Below are 19,987 nucleotides of genomic sequence, written 5' to 3' on the forward strand. Positions count from 1 at the left end.
TTTATAGGATATGTCATCGACATATATAAGTAACACTAGATCTCGATTTCTTAAATTGGAAAAATACCTTTATTTAATTTGTGTTGGTCCCATCACCCATGACTGGTTTAATTGTTCACTTTCCATTCCATGGCTTCCATTTGGTGGAATGGTGGTAATTATATATCTTCACCACAGGCGAAAAACGTCTCGTTTTTCAAACCTTAGCCTAATTTAGATGGGATGTTAGTGCATGTCGGAAAAGAACATATATACTTGCACTAAATTAGGTGGACTTCCAAAATTTAATGTTAGATCCAAGGTATTCACATAACTTGGCCTACTACTTAGGTGCCCTAAGTCGCTTATAAAAAAAAGGCGTTACCGAGCACACATAGTCCTCGGCATCTACCGAGTATTTTGAGCACATGACCACGATCCAAGATATCGAGCACTTTACGAGCCCGACAAAAACAGTCTGGAAACGTCGAATAATTCTATACTACCAAGCATATACTTCTCACAAATTTAGTTAATTAATCAAACTTTGATTGATTCTAGTATGCAGTAATTAATTAGTTCATCATGTTTTGTTTTAAGTTTAAATGCAATTAATTAATATTGGGTCGTTTGGTTACATGTACCTTTTGAATTGAAATGTCATAATAACGATTGATTGAGAAATAGCATCATAAACTTATAGTAGCCCTTTTAGCAACAAAACTATAGAGCTAGCTTCTAACATCTAAGTGAGAGTACTCCACAATGCATACCGAAAATGGGAGCGGGATCCAAAAATTGTGGTATGGTCGCGGAGGGGACGAGATCAGGCGTGGTGAATGTTCGAGACTAGCTATGCTTTGGTAGCGGTTCGGTGCAGCCTTGCAGTCCGTTGGGATCCAGTGACTATTTGGTTAAGGATCTAAAGCTAGTTCATTCCCAAAGGCAGAGATCGATCCTCTGACCATTTAGTTAAGGATGAACGAGTACCATGTCATTCGATCACGTCCCTTTAATTTATAAATTTAACTTTGAATACAATGATAACTTGCTAATGTAATAACTTTAAAAAGTATTATTTGGGATTTGAAACTAGGCTCCACTAAAAATCACAATAGAAACATGTTGAAATTTTAATTGGAGACTGAGCAAGTCATCATGTCACAAGCCATGCACAGAATTTGGACGGCTTTATGAGTCAAGGGCCGGTGCTGACATGCAATGACTCATTTTATTTTTTTTGTCGTTTCAAAGAAGCTTTTATTAGAGAAATTGTTGGGTTGAAAAATATAAAAGAATGTATAAATTCGACAAACAAAATGTCACCCACTTTCTTACACAATATATGATCCAAAACGTTTTGAATCTAAGAGGTTCATTTTTTTTACTTTTAATTTGATTTATTAGTAGATAATAATCAAGTTGTTGTAATATACTAATATCCTTGAGCTCAAGATTCAAATTGAGTCTAGCAATAACTTTGTCTTACTTCTTTGGTTTTTCTCTGCAAAAGTAATTCTTCATCAACATGTTTGGTAAATTTAGCAAACAATTTAAAAGAGCCGCAGGTTATACAGTTATACACCAACCATTTTAGTACAGTACTTTTTTTATAGCTCATATTTTTTATAATGAATTTATTTTCTTTTTCTTTTGCAAATTTTAATATGTGATTATGATTTAGGGGTTATTATTGGAATAATATTTTAGTATAGCAAAGTCAATAATTCGAACACTAACTAACATTTACCACAACCAATAAATGAAATTAAGTAACCTAACATTAGTTCAACCAAACTTTCAAAGAAGTATATACTGGCAAACGCCTCTTACGTAATGAAATCTAATAAGTAGTAGACAAAAAACATGAAGATTCCCAAAATAAGAGTAAACACTTTTGAAAAGTGTGCATTTATTTAACAACCTATTTGGGTGAACCCCATGTAGCTCCCACCTTACATTTCCCATGATCTATCAAATTACGTGATGACACGTACGAATGCAGATAAAAATATTAATAAAAACTATATAATTAAATTTTATTAAAAAACATTTTTAATGTAATTTAGATAATTGATATGATCATACTATAAGTTAAGATCACCTCGAATATGCAATCTCATATCTGTAAATTCTCATAATTCGTATTTTTCAAGTGTGTTTTGATTCATTCATGTAACCTTTCACTTTATAATTAAGAATTGCAAGCTAAATCAAGCACTGAAAGATAATTCTAATAAATTTTTTATCTAACCCGAGTCGAAAATACACTATACAAATTAAAATACTAGGGTTGGTCAACTTTTGGCTCGACTGGTGGGCATATATATAAATCGAAAGTGCAAAACTATGCACTCAAATAACTACTCTATATTACAGTCGGAGATACTAGACTCAATTGGACTCGATTTATTCATAAATAAAAGTTAGAAATATATGAGATGTCACAAGAATGGTGAGAGAAATTGAATTGGAATTTAGTTGTGACCACTCAAGAAAAAGGTGAGTGTGGGATGCTATATGTCACGCTTTGTTTGTCATGTAATCATCTCTCATGTCGTTGGGCATCATTACTTGATTAGATAATCTCTTGTACAATCATCTTCCACCTCATTATTCCCATCATCTTAAAGCATTCACTGCGTTGTTCCCCCACCGTTCCTAACCATTTATTAAACTACTATTTGCGGGCCTCACTGTACTTTTTATCTTCATTCCTTAACTATGGAACAGAACCTGCAACCCTTCGTTCCTTATCCGTTTCTTAACCGTTCCTTAAATTACTATTCATTCAATTTCATTTATTATTTTTATTTCCAATCCAATTCAATTAAAACAAACACACTTCATAAAAATTAAAATAACATTACAACTTAAAATTCAAAAAAATAGAAAAAGACATAATTAAAATCCTAAAAAAATAAAAATGACATAATTTTAAAAAATAGAAAAAGACATAATTAAAATCCCACATCGAAAGTGGAACATAAAACATTCAAGGATATCTCTATAAAAGAGAAACAACCAAGAGTGAGTTTGTCCCATATCGAAAGTGGAACATAAAACATTCAAGGATGTCTCTATAAAAGAGAAACAACCAAAAGTGAGTTTGTCCCACATCGAAAGTGGAATATAAAACATTCAAGGTTGTCTCTATAAAAGAGAAACAACTAAGAATGAGTTTGTCTCACATCGAAAGTGGAACATAAAACATTCAAGGATATCTCTATAAAAGAGAAACAACTATGAGTGAGTTTGTCCCACATCAAAAGTTGAACATAAAACACATAAAACATTCAATGATATCTCTATAAAAGAGAAACAACTATGAGTGAGATTGTCCCACATCGAAAGTTGAACATAAAACATTCAAGGATGTCTCTATAAAAGAGAAACAACCAAAAGTGAGTTTGTCCCACATCGAAAGTGGAATATAAAACATTCAAGGTTGTCTCTATAAAAGAGAAACAACCAAGAATGAGTTTGTCTCACATCGAAAGTGGAACATAAAACATTCAAGGATGTCTCTATAAAAGAGAAACAACCAAGAATGAGTTTGTCCCACATCGAAAGTGGAACATAAAACATTCAAGAATGTCTCTATAAAAGAGAAATAACCAAGAATGAGTTTCATAAATTCGCAAGCCCATCAAATATATATGGGCTATTACGAATTTCTTGTATTTATTTATTTGTAAAAATTATTTTTAAATATAAAAATCAATTTTTATAAATAATTTTTTTTTAATTCATTTTTTTTATAAAATGAATTATTGCGTCAGCACGTGACGACGCCCACTCGCGAGCCGGCGAGTGGGCGTCACGCATGCGTTGGGAGCTCGCCACGTCGCCTCGGCGCGTGGCGAGAGGTGTCGTGCCGCGTCTCGCGGCTATGACTCACGGCACGGCATGGGGACGACACGGGCGGCTGCAACGTGTGTCTCCGTGATTTCGTTCCGCAGACACGGAACGCGGCACCGTGAAGGCACGTGTTGCGGATGCCCTTATTATGGAAAAATATACTATTCCATCAATTATCATTTTTCCAACCACACATTTTGGACATATATATGTCGGGATTTAATTAGATAAGGTTTTGTTTTAACTCCACTTTCTAATTGCTTACAAATTTTAACTATGGTTTATATGGTACTACATTTTTCTTGCTTCCGATCCTGAAACTGCGCTTGCATGAGTCGAATACAGTCACTTGCCACGTATTGGACAATATGCTCATGCAATAATCACGAGTGCAACGAGCCAACGACAAATATTTGTTGTGTGACTCTCACTCGCTTTTTTGGGCTCGAGTTTTTCTTTTTATATAAAATTAAATTTATCACAACTGCAATCAATTTAAGCATAGATTGCGAATTACATGTTTTAAAAATTCTACTTTTATTGTTTCCCTACATACATTAATTAATTACAATGTGACCGTTGGTCATTAGAAAAGCTTAATAACTCAAAGAAAAAGTGAGTGTCATTATTGTCCTTTTTCTGATAGTTTGGTGGAAGTAAAAGATACTAAAGAACCATGTCCACTTAAAACTAATCATTTTTGTAGTAATAGTATATTAATTAGGCAACACTACTTGTCTAAAATATCATGCCTAATAATTCCATGGTTTCATCTTTAGCACAAAGGGGGCTGGCATGATCAATTTTAATTCTCTTAGGTTACCATTCTTCAATCCCATTTCTGATATATATTTTATAATGATAATGTATTATTTTTATAAAAATAAAAATATGGATTTTCAATGCAAATATTTCACTATCAAACAGAAAAGGAAAATTAAAAGGAGAAAAATGGAGAAGAACATATAATTTGGGCTTTGGCCCATAAAGTCTAACCGCCAATTGAATACAAGCCTTACATAAAAGCCCTCGTGGTAGCCGAGGAAGTGGTTTACTGCCCTCCACGTGTCCCTTGATTTTGTTAACTCTGATAACTAAAGTCCTCATCTTACTATCTTTGATTCAATAATTTGACTTAGTTATATTAATTGTCTACATTTATTTTAATTATGTCGAACCGTATATATTCTACTTAAAAAAAATTGGCCTACTTAATTTTCGATTTGTATGAGGATGTAGTATAAATTTTCTAGAACTAACTTTTAGTATAAGAAAATATTGAGCTTAGTAACATACAAAAAATATCTTTAATGCAAAAAATGCTAAAATAAGAAATTAGCGAGTATCAGAATATCAATTTAGGCTCAGTTTGTTACAGAAATAAACAACAAATCAATAAAATAGACAAAAATAAATGCTCTATTCAAAATTATTGTAGAAGAAAATCAGCAAATAAACATAAGAAAAACATAAACAAAAAGCACTACACGACATTATCTGCTAACCATATTCGTCAAGAGATATATAATAACCACGAACAGCAAAAAAACTAGTGTAAAAATTATAAAATGAAATCATAGACCTAAACTGTCGTTAGCCATTTTGTTAGAATTTAAATGTGTTATATTGGTTGACATTACTCATTATAACCCCTTATATGATGATCTAATTCGTAAAAGAATCTCCAGATAGATCATGAATAAAAAAATAAAAAATGTGTTGTTATATTGGTTGTCATTACTCATTAGCTTCAAACATAATAAAATAATTTTAAAAACTAATATCCATTCTTATGCCTTGCAAGTAACATGCAGCAAATCATACGTCTAAATAAAAAAATGATCATGCATAAGTACAATTCATTGTATTATCTAAAAAAATTAATTGTTTTATTTTGAAGGAATGATTGTTTAAATTTGATCATACTCATCAAATAATTTAACACCTTTTAAGTAATGTAGAATATTCAAGAAAACAAATTATTGGGTAGAATGAAACCGATTTGAGATCATCATAATATATTTATATGATCTTTGGGGTCCACTTTATGATGCTTTTTTCTTACCATGTGCCCATTTATTTGGAAAAGAAAAGTAGAAATGTTTAATTTTCAAACCACACATCACTTTTGACATTATTGTAGTTGTGACAAAAAAATAGTTTAATTGCAAAATTAAAATGTTTTGTGTCAATTCCTATAGTTGAAAAATCACAAGGAATTATTTACTGTTACTTGCTTGATTCGTCGAGCTAGAATTCAAGAAGAAATTCCAAATTAAGAGTCTCACACATTCGTAATACAGATTCATAATACACATTCATGGAATTACTAAAATAGGTAATGATCTAATAAAATCATAAACTTAATCAAAATCACGTATTTTTCACAAACTTAAAACTTATTGGCTAATATTATTTGCACTTTGTAGCTAATTTCACACTAGTTCAATTTTTTTATAAATGAAATTCAATATGATGATATACCGAATCATGTAACTGAACAATATGACGGATATAAGAAATGATGACACTTTTAATAATGTAAACGACGTTGTTTTGTGAGTTCAAATCTCACCCGAATTTCACCCGAATTTCAAATCACTATATAAAGTTCATAAGTTTTATGATCAGATTAAATTCATGGTAAATATGAATTTTTTTTTTTTGGCAAAATTTGTGATCTTATTCAAAAGTAGCCGTTAAATAGAAAACGGTGGAAGGTGGTGGGCCACAGTCTCGTGGGTCGGTGAAAACGAAACCCAACCCTCTAATAACCATGGACGGCCCAATCTCTAATTACTCGCATCTTAATCACTTTTAATTACCGTTAATCACCCCTTAATCCCATATCTCATTTCTTCCATAAATATCCCCACTCCCCACTATCTCTCTCTCACTACACTTCACATCTCTCTCTCACTCTCTGCGAATCTCTCTCCCTCTCGACGCAATGACGAAGGAGGTGGCGGAGCACGGCTCCTACGGGGCGAAGGACTACCACGATCCGCCGCCGGCGCCGCTGATCGACGCGGAGGAGCTGACGAAGTGGTCGTTCTATCGAGCTCTGATTGCGGAGTTCATCGCAACTCTGCTCTTCCTCTACATCACTGTGCTCACTGTGATTGGGTACAAGAGCCAGTCGGCGGCGGACGAGTGCGGCGGCGTCGGAATTCTCGGCATTGCGTGGGCGTTCGGAGGCATGATTTTCATCCTCGTCTACTGCACCGCTGGAATCTCCGGTGAGTTCTCACCTCGATTTGAGTTTTTTTAGGGTGTTTCGATCTGGAAACGCTGTGGAATTATTTTTGAATTTTAGGTTTTAGGTATGTTGTTTCAATTTAGTAATTTTGTTCATCTTAGCTGCATGGAACAGGGGAACATCTTCTGGCGTTGGAAAGTTGGATAAGGTTTACTCTTTTTTAAAAAGTAACAAAAAATTCCTCGATCTGTTGAAGAAAAGTATGCAAACAATCGAAAAATCTGATAAAATGTTACGCCGCGTTAATTTTGCACTTATATTTAAATTCTGCATAAATTTTCACTAACTTAATTAATTCCTTTTTTGTCCAGTTTTACTGTTTCTGTTCAAAGCAGAATAGTATATTATATAAAAACCTCTTGTTTTTTCATGAATTGGAATCGATTTTTCTTATGCTATGATGGTGTTGTTGTTGCAGGAGGTCACATTAACCCGGCCGTGACATTCGGGCTTCTGTTGGCCCGAAAAGTGTCTCTGATTCGGGCCGTGATGTACATGGTGGCTCAATGCTTGGGCGCCATTTGCGGAGTCGGGCTGGTGAAGGCCTTCCAAAGCTCCCACTACAAAAGGTACGGCGGTGGCGCCAACGAGCTCAACGACGGCTACAGCACTGGAGTCGGGCTCGGAGCTGAGATTATCGGCACCTTCGTCCTCGTCTACACCGTCTTCTCCGCCACCGATCCGAAGAGGAGCGCCAGAGACTCCCACGTTCCGGTCAGTCTCTATTTCATTGCTAATTGCTATTACAATATTGAGTTTACATGAAAATCAAATTCTTTATTAGTATATGAGAAACTAGTATTCTAAATTTAGTGATCATTTAGTTTAAGGAACACTCCAACATTATTGAATGCCTACCTTTTTTGTAGCTAAGTCCAACCTTTTCTAATGTGTTTCTGAGTCAGCAAATGTGGATGCAGTTGCAAGAACATGTGGTGGTTACACTTTCAAGAAATCTATAATGATGAAGAGGATTTGGAATTTATTACCATACTTTGAACTTTAGGAATTTAAGCATAGGAAAGATTCCCCCAACAAATACTACTACTATTATAATAATGACTATTGCGTGATTGCCACCGTGGATTTTCCTCATTACTAAGGAAAAATAAAATTTTGTTGTGACATGGGATATGAAATCCATGAAATGGTTCTTTTCCAAGATTGGTGGGAACTTGATATTGTGCCATTTTTAACTGTCTTTGGGAACAAACAACCTCTTGCATTTTGAGACTTTGAATTCAATAAAAGGGACTCTATTTTAGTCATTTATTTAACTTAGATAGGGATGATATAAACTCATTCATGACATTATCTTGAATATATACTAGGTCTTGGCGCCTCTTCCTATCGGATTCGCAGTCTTCATGGTTCATCTCGCCACGATCCCGATCACTGGCACTGGCATCAACCCGGCAAGGAGTCTCGGAGCCGCAGTGATATACAACAAGGACAAGGCTTGGGATGATCAAGTAACTAACTTTCTTCATCAACTCCAAATACTATACTTCTTGAAATAATTTTTAAAATTGCTTATTTTTTTGATTGATTTGCAGTGGATATTCTGGGTTGGACCCTTCATTGGTGCAGCCATTGCAGCTTTCTACCATCAGTTCATATTGAGGGCAGGAGCAGCTAAGGCACTTGGCTCATTCAGGAGCAGTGCTTCCCACCATGTTTGATTATTTTTAATTTTCTATGATGAAATTGTCAGAAAAAAAAGAGAGAATTGTTGTCTGTTTTTCATTTTATTTATCATGATCAGAAATGAAACAAGAGAAATATTTATCATTTTCTTGTGAATTATTAGTAAGATATCCCTTTTCCTTATATGCTTGTTTTTGTGTATGGATTTCCTCATGCTTTCCTCCATCATCTAGTTCATTCTTGAAAGGCCATTTGTCTTTTATTGATGCAATCTTATATATGTATATGTATTCATAATATTCAAAATGCCATAAATATACTATCAATTCCACCAATATTCCACTTACAAAGTAAGTATGTTACTTTTAGGGTTGAAAAATGTAAGAAGAAAAAGCTTTAATGTTAAATGTAAGTTGCAAACACGGCACAAGCTTACACTTTTCAGCTCCAACTATGACGTGGAAAACCAGAAGTTAACGTTTATATTATGTGGAAATTCAACAGAATTTAGGTATTCCACCTAGAGTTTGAAAAATATCGTTTTAAGTTTTGGTGAATGCCATTAAAACAATGCTATTCAACTTCATGTGAAATACTCATTCTATTTATGATATGCTAATATTAATATAATGTCTTGTTTTGATAATGGTACGGTATCTAAAAAATATAAAGGAAAATTAGTGAAATATTTGTCTCACTTTTATATATTGATTTATAATGGTACTAATAATATTTAGTTGAATGAGTTTCACATATTTAAAATGAAATTCTTAATTTATGTAGTATTAAGATAATAAAATAGATCTTTTACAGTAGGGAGTATAAGATTTCCACAAAATATTTTGTATAATTTGAGAACCGCAATTATTTTACGACTTCTTCCTGCATTCTCGCTATTTTATGTCTGACTTCGATAACATATTTGTATTTGCTTGCTTTTTTTTTTATGTCTGACTTAGATAGCAATTTATCTTATCAATATAAAGCTTTTAATATTATTTAATTGAATATTATATGTAGTTCTGCATTAACTCAACCAAATATAATAGTCGAGAACCTTTGCTTACACAACATTTTTAAAATATTTTTCTTCAATTCCCATGCAATAATATTACGTACTTTGATGTACTTTGTCTCTTAATGACAGTTGCCACCTAACATATCTTACCTCTAGCAAAAAAACGGCAATTAGTACAAGATCCAATTTAGTACTCCCTCCGTCCCCTAATAGGAGTCGCTCTTTGACCGGGCACGAGTTTTAAGAAATGTAGAGAAAAGTTGGTTGAAAAAGTTAGTGAAATGTGGGACCCATATTTTTATATTGGTTTTATAATAAAATGTGAGTGGAGTGAGTTAGTGAAATGTGGGGCCTACTACCATTTATGGTAAAAATGAAGAGCGACTCTTAATGAGGGACGGCCCAAAATGGAAATTAGCGACTCTTATTCGGGGACGGAGGGAGTAGTAAACTAGTAATAATTTACAAACACATTTTGAAATTCAATTTTCCATAATATCACTAGATTTACATAGGTAGAGATGATACTAGCTAGTTGTCATTATCATACTGTTATTTTGCAGCTTGTTAATAATTTAATTAATCTTGCGATGATATCTTACTAATATTAGACAAGTACGATAATTACATAGCATGCCAAATTTGAAACAGCAACTCATTCAATTTGACTAATACTATAGTTCACTTGGTCACACTATTATTATGGAAAAATTAACCAAATCTATTACAGCCAACCATTTTTTCACTTGGTTCATTAAATCCAACGACGTGCATTTTTCTCAACTTACAATACACACTAGCAATCAACCTCCCTTTCCCTTTCCTTTTATGGATATCCACCTCCACCCACCGCTACAAGGTTGAATACACAATATCAAGTTCCCACCAATATTTTTATTTTTATTGGGTTTTTCCTTAGTAATGAAGAAAATCCACTTTTAGGGTTAATTATAACTAATCGTGAAAAAAGTATGACGTAGAATGTGCCACGTGGACAGGCACGTGTCCCGTCAGAACGAGTTCAGTCCGAAATGGTGGGCTCCTCGACGGAATGAGGTGCCCGCAACGGCAACCTGTCGACCACCCGTCGGGGACGGTACTGTTGCGGATGCTCCAAGTCACTAATATAATTGAAAATCAGCCAATTCTATTATAGCCAACCATTTTTTCGCTTAGTACATTAAACCAAATGAAGTGCGTCATTCTCAACTCACAATACACGCCACCAATCATTTATTAAAACTATTGCACAACTATATTTGATTCCAACACCTCATACTCCATCCATCCTCTAAAAATAGAAATTTTTGGAACGACACGAGTTTTACTGCAAAATTGATTAAGTAAGAGAAATAGAAATAAAAAAAATTGTAATGGAGCATGTAATTTGTAACCGTATTATTAGAGTTGTTAAGGACTGTTTACTTTGCAAGTTATGTAAAGAAAAGAATTTATATATGGAATTTACGTGTTTTTATTTTGCAAGTTACAATTTTTAACGGGCTCTCGAAACGACTTCAGGTCCGAGCCTTTTTCATGTAATAATAAATCTGCAAACCAAACAATCTAATACTGTAGTTAAGACCTTAATCACCCTGATTAATGCCATTAATACTCGAGAAAAAGGGACGAATCCTAACCAGAGTAGGGCGATTTCTGTATCCGTTCATCCAATGAAAAGTTTTCTCAGAGGTCCATCTTTGCGATCTTTGGTAGTTGACTCTGTTAATGCTAGGATTCTGCGGATTCCAGTTGTGGCAGCACCTCTCCCTAGTGCAGCAGCCCTTGCCAACTCTTCCTTCAGCGGAATGATTCCAGCAGGTGTAGGTAGAACAGGTGCCACCGTAGAGCTAGGTGCAGATGGAACGGCTGCCTTGATGGATTGTTGATACGTCCCTGCCCCACGCTTGTTATAATCGTCTAGTATGCTTTGCTGGTCAGTCCGTTTGAGGCCCTGAAAATTGATTTGGAACTTTTAGTCGAAGATGAACACAAAAAGAACACGAATTCATGATTTTAGAGATGGGGAAACAGCATGCAACCTTAAGATCCAGAATTCGCTGGAACTCTGAAGGAGTACCCTCGGGCAGCAGAGCACAATATGTATCAGCCACAGAGTCGATAGGGGACAATATGACCTGTGGATCATTTAAAGAGCATTTTACTAAGGAATGGTGTTTAGGAGTGCCTCATTACGCCACCACAAAGTCCCGTGTCAATGGATATCTTACTTTCAGCAGCGCTTCAGCTTTGCTCATTTCACGGCTTACAAATTTTGAGTAGCCAGCAGCAGCAGATACCTGCTCAGGGAAACAGAAGGGGCAGTCTAAAAATGAAGGCATGGGATAAAAACCTCAAGAATGAAGAGTTGTCGGTATCTTGCCTGTTTCCCACGGGAAGGAATTTCCAGAAGGATTGTTTTGACAGCTTGTGTATCCAGCAGCATCTGATTATGCATAAAACAATATGTCCACAGAGATTAAAAGCTAAGTTCATTTTCACCAAAAAGAGTTCTTTGATTTCTTATATGGTTAAACAGGGACGAAAATCATTGAAATAATTATCATTCAGAAAAAAAGGCCTTCTTGTCAATAAAAATCATCCAACCAGACAAACTCACGCAAACAATGTTACATAGTAAATAGAGCAAGTACTTGTTGTGCTCCTGTTTCGGAGATTTGCTTGCATTTGAAGATGTTGAGATAGAAGCGCGGACCAAGAGATGATGCAAGCTGCAGAGGTTAGAGGAGATTAGCTTTGGAACATGACTGCTGTAGAAGAATAAAATTGTGCTGTTTGTTTCAAAAGAGAAAAAAAAAATTCAAACTCACACAGTGAAAATAATACTAGCGAACACTTTCAAGTATTATCCTCCAATGAAAGTGCAAGATACAAAGTCAATTTAGGAATTACTCGTTTACCTTATCGAGGAAGAACTGGAAATATATAGGAGAAAGAAGCCTTCCAAGTACAGGAATGCTTGAAGTAAGAATTGTATTTATGCCATTTACATATCTGCAGGAATTATATGTGTAAGTAAACATATGAAAAAACAAACTATGTCAGCAATCATATATTCATCAAGGCATCTTACTCCGATTGGTCACCAACACTTTCAAGTGTGCCCCAAGGAACACGTGTCATTGCAGCCATTTCAGAGTCGAACTTTGTTTCTATACCATGCACAAGAGTTATCAGTGCTTTTGTTATGACTGCTGAGAACTCATCCTGCAAAATACAGCAAAACTGTGAGAAGGGGATTGGGATCGCAAGGCATAAACAGTGAAACAAGGCATATGAAGGTTTTATTCACCTGTACTTCAGACATGTCGATGCTATCAGCATATTGAGGATCAACTATTTTGGATACATTTTCAGCTAATTCACCTGACTGATAATAATGTGTGAAAGAAAGAACTCAGTTTTGGATAAAAGAATGATATAGAAACAAGAATCGAATGACAGAACTCAGACATGTTAAGATCATTAGATACAAAGCCCTTCATTAACCACCCATTAGAGTCATATGTGGTACTTGCATTTGACAAAGTAATGTGGTCTGCAATAAATGGAAAGCAACAGAACCTGCTGCTACTTTGCTAGAAACTTGCAATAATAGCATTTAGAGTATCGTTCTTCTACCAAAACAACAGATTTCACAACCCACAGTTCTTCAGTCATCTTGTACTATTACCTTGTTTGATCAGTGGTGCAGATGCCAAAATAATTGAAAATCTTTATTTGTATGAATTTTTTTATTGATAAAAAGAAAAACTCAAGGTAGAAGGATATCCAAAGGTCACGGCTCTAAAACAATAACAAGCAGGCTAGACTGCTTCGCAACATTCTACATTAAATCTACCATTTTAATCTTCCACGTCCTAAAACTTATTGGCTTATTGCATCCAAGTACTTAATCAATTTGCTTTGCAGATAAATAAGTCATTTCAAAACTAACCGTCTTGTGACAATATTCAGCTGTGTTGACTATATAGCAGATCAAGCGTTCATCCTTGTCAGATGTCTGTGATAGAAGGTTGGTCAGTTGAACACAACAAAGATCGCGCTCAAATAAACATTAGAAAGATGTGAAAACACATACACACACCAAAAGAAGATTCAATAAACAGGTACCTTTGTAGCAGCTGCTACAAGTCCGGTGCCACCCTTTGGCAATCTTAAGAAAAGCTTTGTAGCATATGCTTTAAGAATTCTTTGGAATACCTATTTACAGGAAAATGGAGTCGGAGTATGAGTAACCTATATTCTTTTTACTAAAAATATCCTTATCATTTAGGCATCGGATTGTGAAGCCAACAAACCTTGAATAAATTAAACAATGTCTGGTTTTTTGTCAGAGCACTGCATCTCTTTAACGTCCTTCTGATGATCAAAAACACCTTCACGATACAGTGAATAAGGATTAAGGATTAAGCAAGATTCAATAAGTTGAATAAATGCAATAATATGCAAAAGCATGGGAGACATGTAAAAGAAAAATAAATTATTCTGGTTTTCATGAAGAGTGCTATATTTTGCATATAATGTTCCATTTTAGTTGTTATTGCTTGGACTAAGTAGTAAATGAGAATTCAAAATGAACAAGGCAGAAGCATTCAGTAAGGGATTAGGAAAGATGCATTATGTATCTTTCATTTTACTAAATTCGAATAATAACCTCTTATTAACAATTCATTTCAAGGTCTCTTTATATATTACCTGCATACTGCTAGATAAAATATTAGTTTGACTTCCCTCTTCAGTTTCCCATGTTTCTTCCTGAAGTATAAGATGCAATTACATGTTAGTCAAGGAGAAAAGCAACGGAGTACCTACAAACAATCATGATGACCCAAACCTGGACAAGTTTCTCCAAATGCTCCATAAGAGTTCTTTCCTCCAGTTCAACATAGACCGCCAAGTAAGGTTCAAAGCACGATGAAATGATCCCTCTAAAATTGAACTGCAAGATAAATAAATAGCATTCAAGGTAATGCTTGATAATCTCACATATTCATCAAAGTGAAACTCCCATAAATGAAACAGCTAATGAAGTTATTATAATGATAGGCTGCACCTTCATGCACGTTATACTTTACAAGAAACTGAAAATTAAGTCAATCCTAAAAACTGCCAAGTAATGAAGCACAAAAGGCAAGACCAGAATCTTTCTGTTTGCTGACTCAATAAATGAGGCAACCATTTGAAGTAAGCAAATCAAAACAAGACATATGAGAGGAAAAGGCTTGTTTCTGATCATAAAACAAAAAACTCGTACGTAGTGACTTGTAAGAAAATCCAGACAAGAAAAGTTACCCCAGCATCAGGCACAGACAGATCTTTGTGGCCATCTTGATCCTGGTTAGAGAAATAACTAAGTTAGGAAGGAGTAACATGATGGGAGACATCAATTTTTGACCATTAGAATATATCGATTAATGGACAAAGTCAAGAAATCATAAAATTCATCCATGCCTCATTCTCATTTCCATGATGTGCTGCAAGCCTTTTCTCATACTTCTTTCGAATGTCTGAAATATTCTGACTGCTACTCTCAGCTGTATCTTCCCCAGTGTCACTTCCTAATTCTTTGCTGCGACTTCCACCACCGAATTTCTCTGCTAATTCTTCCTCAAACTCCAAAGTCCGTTGTAAAGCCTACAAGCACCCATAAGAAACCAATCCTTTAAGGTGTATGAGTGAATAAGTATCTAAGTTGATAGTAGAACTTATTTGGTTTCATAATAAGTGCTTGCGAAGCTGATAGTTGAACGATTTAGGGATGAAGGGAACATAACATATTATCTAGAATAACAGGCAAAAGCAGAAGGAAAGCATGATTAACGGATCACAAAATAGAATATATATTATATTGTAGATACAGCAAAGATGCACATGTATTTGATGTTAGGCAAGGACATCACCACTGGGCAAAAGATTGGCATTAGCACTTCTACAGCATGGTGGTGTACATTTAATTGTGTCCACCATCACAATCTTCTAGAGCACTTCTATAGAATGGTAGCACTTCAGAAAACTAGGTACAAAAAAGGAGCTTACCAGCAACAATGTTCCAACATCTGGTTTTTCTTTGAGTTTATCGAGGATGTCCACCAATTGTGTCCTGTTAACACCATAAAGAACTTCATCATGATGTAATATAAGTCATGAAGTTATGATAAATCCATTTTTAGCAAGGTTTCTTCAATGAATATAACCAAAAATATTGTAACTGCGACATTATGAACAGACACCCACTGGAGTGTCTCTACGAGAAACAGAATGGCAGATTCAAAGAGAAACAACAAAAGAGGTCATACATGGTTATGAAATCAAGATTATAATTATGCTATGCTACTATATATTCAAACTGAAAACATTATAAATGATTACTCCATGTCCTTTAATGTCAATTCCATTGGCCAAACAAGGATGTAAACCTAGGAGAACAATTTAGCTACAGGCAAGGTGGAACCTCAAATCATATGTTTGACATGTGAGTTCAAAAGAGAGGTAAATCACCAACCTCGTCAACTTGCAGAACTGGATGCAAAGCAGATAAGGGACATGCCATGACAAGGGGAAAAGTTTCCAAATCTCCTCATTGGTCCGTAGGCGGCGCTTGATCCAAGCATATCGTCTTTCTGTTTTATCCAACTTCGCCAATTCTGTCAAATATAGAATATACCCATTTCAAAGTTTAACTTATCAAAGTCAACTTCAGGAAAAATCAGAAGGCAATAACAAAAATCAAAATAAAGAAATAAGACAAACCCGCTCCCTCAAAAATTTGCCGGTATGAAGTAAGCTCTCTACTACAGAAGTTCTTTACTAACTCTTCCCTAACTGACGGTTCAAGGGCATCAACAACTAGGCATGCGTCAGATAGTTGCTGCAGTAAATAAGATTCCTCTGTCTCTTTTCCTGTACCTAAGCTGTACAAAATTACAGGAGAAGAAAGGTTGAAAAGTAAGTGAACGCATAGAAAAATGTAAACCAGATGTAATGAAACTCAACTCAAGAGTATGATTAAAAAATCAACTATAAACAGCGTAAACAAGACATCTTCTCTAGATTGTTTGACATGCATTCACAAAAACAAAACAAAAAAGTGATTCTAATTATCTTTTCCTAGCTTCTACTAAGTTCTAAATCTACCTAAACCCTACCAACAGAAAAAGCGCGAGGAGAAGAAGAGAGTCATAAACCAAGAATATGTTAAGCAACTTCATACAATCATTAAACGGCAACTGTAACACATAAAAGTCATTTTGCTCAGGTCGATATTCAGACTTCAGGATTAACACACCTAGAGAAATCTGAGAACACATGAGACTTCAAAATTTGTTTGATGCTCTTGAACTTCTCTCGTAGCTCCGCAATCTTCTGAAAATCTCTATAAGCCTCAAAATGACTGCATAACTGGTTGACAGCCTGAAATGCATACCCAACCCATGAAATTATGCGAAAGAAAATTCAGGACAGCTGTCAATATTTCGACATCCCAAAGTAAACAATCATATACCTCAAAGTAATGTGATTGAACGTATTAGCATAATTTCTGTAATATGATGCACAGTGTATCTAATGCAAGAAACAAATAGTTCAACTCAGAGCTGCGACCAATGTAGCTCAAAAAATATATATCTGTAAACAAAGAAGGGCTGCTAGCAAGTGCACACCATGTAATACCTCAAGCTGTGCAGCTGCCTCCTTGTATTGTCTTTTAGAAGCCATGGCTTGAAGTTGTTCTACAGCAGATACTGTCAACAAGAGAAAAGGCAGCATGAAACTAGGAAGAGAAACTATTGAAATACTGATAACAAATAGAATGGTCGTAACAAAACATTTTAACCAAATATATTCCAACATGAATAACTAAATAGCACCTGTATGAGTAAGATGATGAAGTAGCATGAAGACTAAACACAACAAGATTAGAAGGACTACAAATCAAAACCAAATGAAACTAGACTGAATGGAGAGTCAAACTCCTCTCCAAGATAATCATGACTAAAAACCTCACCTAGCATAGTAAGACGATGAAGGGCAGTAATTGTAGTAGTTATATGCTTCTTTGCAAAATCCAGTTTCTTGATGTCACGGCATATTTCCTGAACCATTGTTTCACTTTGCTCTGCTTTAGTTTTTATTTCTTGCATTTTGTACAAGAGTTCCTAAGTTCAAAATATAAAACCTAATTAGTCGACGGCACCATGCCAATTAACTAACTAATAAGGGAAGGGACAAACCTGAACAGCACGAGTAGCTGCTGCAAGGTCCTCCTTGGCCTTGCTCCCTGAATTACTCTATAAAAAATATAGACATCATAATGTGTTAATACATTCAGATTTTTTACAAGAAAAGTTGTATGTTCTTGATAAGCACGAGTGAAAGTGCGTAAAGTTTCGACAACAACATGTGACCAGGATTACACGTATACCACACAGAGCACACAAGTTACTAACAAGAGGCCCTCTTCCAGTTTCATGTTACTATAGATAAAACTAAGAAATTTTTTTCTCTGTGGACACCGAGCATTCATTCATTAACTAACTGAGAATTTATTACTAGCTTCATTGACTTAAATCTGGTCTTAAGTGAGCTTTCTTTCCCCACCCAAGCCTTAACTCTTGTGATCCCTATTTTCCATTCACTTTATTACACCCCGACTCACCCAACTGATTCCATATATTCCAGTCCAAGGAGGTGAGAATTGAGATGAAACCTCTAAAATCAAAGATCCATTTACAGTCTATGAATTCCATACCTACCAATTTATCAGCAATAAAATAACAGAGTATCAATTAGCGATTATACCAACCTGCTGACGAACAGCGGACAAAATCTCAGCATCCACTCTACGGATTTCACTGTGTATTTTCTGCATAAGGGGCTCAACACCAGATAGAGAGGCCTCTGCATAACAACCAGCTTCCACGTGATTAACAACTGAACTAAATTCATAGGGCAACATCTAGAAGTTCAAGCTCCAACAGCACAGGCAGACTCAACCTATTTTACTCTACTTCTGTTTCTAAACAAACCTTCCAGATAAACAATATCTTCATAGTTCATACGTTGAACATTCCTCTGCTAAATGCAGAGAAAAAAAGTAGCACAACGATATAAGCTGGAACTAACTCTTCCTAAATGACATAAATTAAAACTGAGCGAAACCCATCCTATTCCAACTTTTACAAGCCAAAAGACATTAAAATTCCCCCTCATGAATCAATTTCTTAGAAATCCTTCCAACAGCTGACGCCAAACCAAAAAAAAAAATAAAAAATAAAAAATAAAAAATAAAAAATAAAAATCACAGAAACAGATATAGAGAAAGATGTGTCTAACCAGTGGGGAACATCTGATTGATGTAATCCAAAGCGCTTTGCTTGTCAGGTGACGCCATTTTTCGCGTTCAAAAACTAAAGGAGATCGTAATCCAGCAACCAAATACTCACAAACGCTTCAAACTCATCGAACGGATCTGATTCATGCGTCCGAACCGCTGCTTTACTGAATTCGAAACAAAAATGCCAAGAAAATCACATCTGATGGAAAATGGTGCTACATGGCCAGTCACCAGTCTCCTACGCGTCCGGCAATCAAACTGTTTCACGATCAAAATTGGAGCTGGAAATGTGCAGTTGAATGAATAAACGATCCTTTTTTTCCGATTAGAAGCTGCTAAACATGAGAAAAACTTGGATCTCCTTGAGCTAGAGTCGTCAATTCGCCTAATCCAATGAGCAAACGGCCGATTCTCTGCCAATCTCAATCTATAGTTGACAATCAAAATAAAAACTTTGAGAGAGAAACAATCCACTAATTTTAATTTATTTTTGTTTTAGTTTAACTTTTAATATTATATTGATATTGTGTCCTTATTTTCCTATAATATGTGATCTAAATTGTACTATGTATTAAGCAGATTTTAAAAATACTACTATAACAAATCAAGATTTATTTTTATATAATTTATAAAATTAATTATATTAATAATATTTTTAACAATGTTAATCTGAACTAAAAGAAGAGAACAATGTTTATGAATTATGCTTATACTATAACTATGAATTTTTTTTAGAAAAAGTTCAAAGTAAAATTATACAGTAAAAATATCTCATAATTTTTGTATGTCCACACTTAAAAGTTCTATTTACGTTTTTTCATACCTATTAAATAAATGAACATATTTCTCTATATTTTTAGAGTGCACG

At 34.8% G+C, this 19,987-nt stretch overlaps 2 protein-coding genes across 2 annotated transcripts; one reads left to right on the forward strand and one right to left on the reverse strand.

Moving 5' to 3' along the window:
* The first annotated feature begins 6,718 nt into the window (after positions 1-6,718).
* LOC121783283 (probable aquaporin PIP2-5) lies at positions 6,719-8,929 on the forward strand. Its single transcript, XM_042181309.1, has 4 exons — positions 6,719-7,079; positions 7,518-7,813; positions 8,431-8,571; positions 8,656-8,929. The coding sequence occupies exons 1-4, from the start codon at positions 6,791-6,793 to the stop codon at positions 8,779-8,781; spliced, it is 852 nt and encodes a 283-aa protein (XP_042037243.1). The 5' UTR covers positions 6,719-6,790; the 3' UTR covers positions 8,782-8,929.
* A 2,268-nt stretch (positions 8,930-11,197) lies between these two features.
* LOC121783189 (vacuolar protein sorting-associated protein 53 A-like) lies at positions 11,198-19,594 on the reverse strand. The gene is made up of 24 exons (XM_042181181.1): positions 19,119-19,594; positions 18,589-18,683; positions 18,017-18,073; positions 17,791-17,941; positions 17,457-17,527; positions 17,074-17,198; positions 16,539-16,699; positions 16,291-16,432; positions 15,825-15,888; positions 15,240-15,422; positions 15,081-15,122; positions 14,623-14,727; positions 14,484-14,543; positions 14,087-14,164; positions 13,899-13,988; positions 13,723-13,788; positions 13,078-13,155; positions 12,859-12,992; positions 12,686-12,779; positions 12,419-12,496; positions 12,148-12,210; positions 11,996-12,064; positions 11,807-11,902; positions 11,198-11,718 (listed from the first exon to the last, which is right to left on the reverse strand). Exons 1-24 carry the CDS (start codon positions 19,174-19,176, stop codon positions 11,431-11,433), a joined length of 2,448 nt encoding a protein of 815 aa, XP_042037115.1. The 5' UTR covers positions 19,177-19,594; the 3' UTR covers positions 11,198-11,430.
* Between the last annotated feature and the right edge of the window lie 393 nt (positions 19,595-19,987).

This window comes from Salvia splendens, chromosome 21 (genome assembly GCF_004379255.2).
Source record: "Salvia splendens isolate huo1 chromosome 21, SspV2, whole genome shotgun sequence".
NCBI lineage: Eukaryota > Viridiplantae > Streptophyta > Magnoliopsida > Lamiales > Lamiaceae > Salvia > Salvia splendens.

What these genes read in the sequence shown, in the direction of transcription:
- LOC121783283 (XM_042181309.1), top strand. Translation starts at nt 6,791, where the DNA reads ATGACGAAGGAGGTGGCGGAGCACGGCTCCTACGGGGCGAAGGACTAC. An exon ending in CTGCACCGCTGGAATCTCCG is followed by an intron (nt 7,080 to 7,517) that starts GTGAGTTCTCAC and finishes TTGTTGTTGCAG; the next exon opens with GAGGTCACATTAACCCGGCC. An exon ending in CCAGAGACTCCCACGTTCCG is followed by an intron (nt 7,814 to 8,430) that starts GTCAGTCTCTAT and finishes AATATATACTAG; the next exon opens with GTCTTGGCGCCTCTTCCTAT.
- LOC121783189 (XM_042181181.1), bottom strand. Translation starts at nt 19,176, where the DNA reads ATGGCGTCACCTGACAAGCAAAGCGCTTTGGATTACATCAATCAGATG. An exon ending in TGTCTGTGCCTGATGCTGGG is followed by an intron (nt 14,728 to 15,080) that starts GTAACTTTTCTT and finishes TTTATCTTGCAG; the next exon opens with TTCAATTTTAGAGGGATCAT. An exon ending in CTGAATATTGTCACAAGACG is followed by an intron (nt 13,156 to 13,722) that starts GTTAGTTTTGAA and finishes CATTATTATCAG; the next exon opens with TCAGGTGAATTAGCTGAAAA.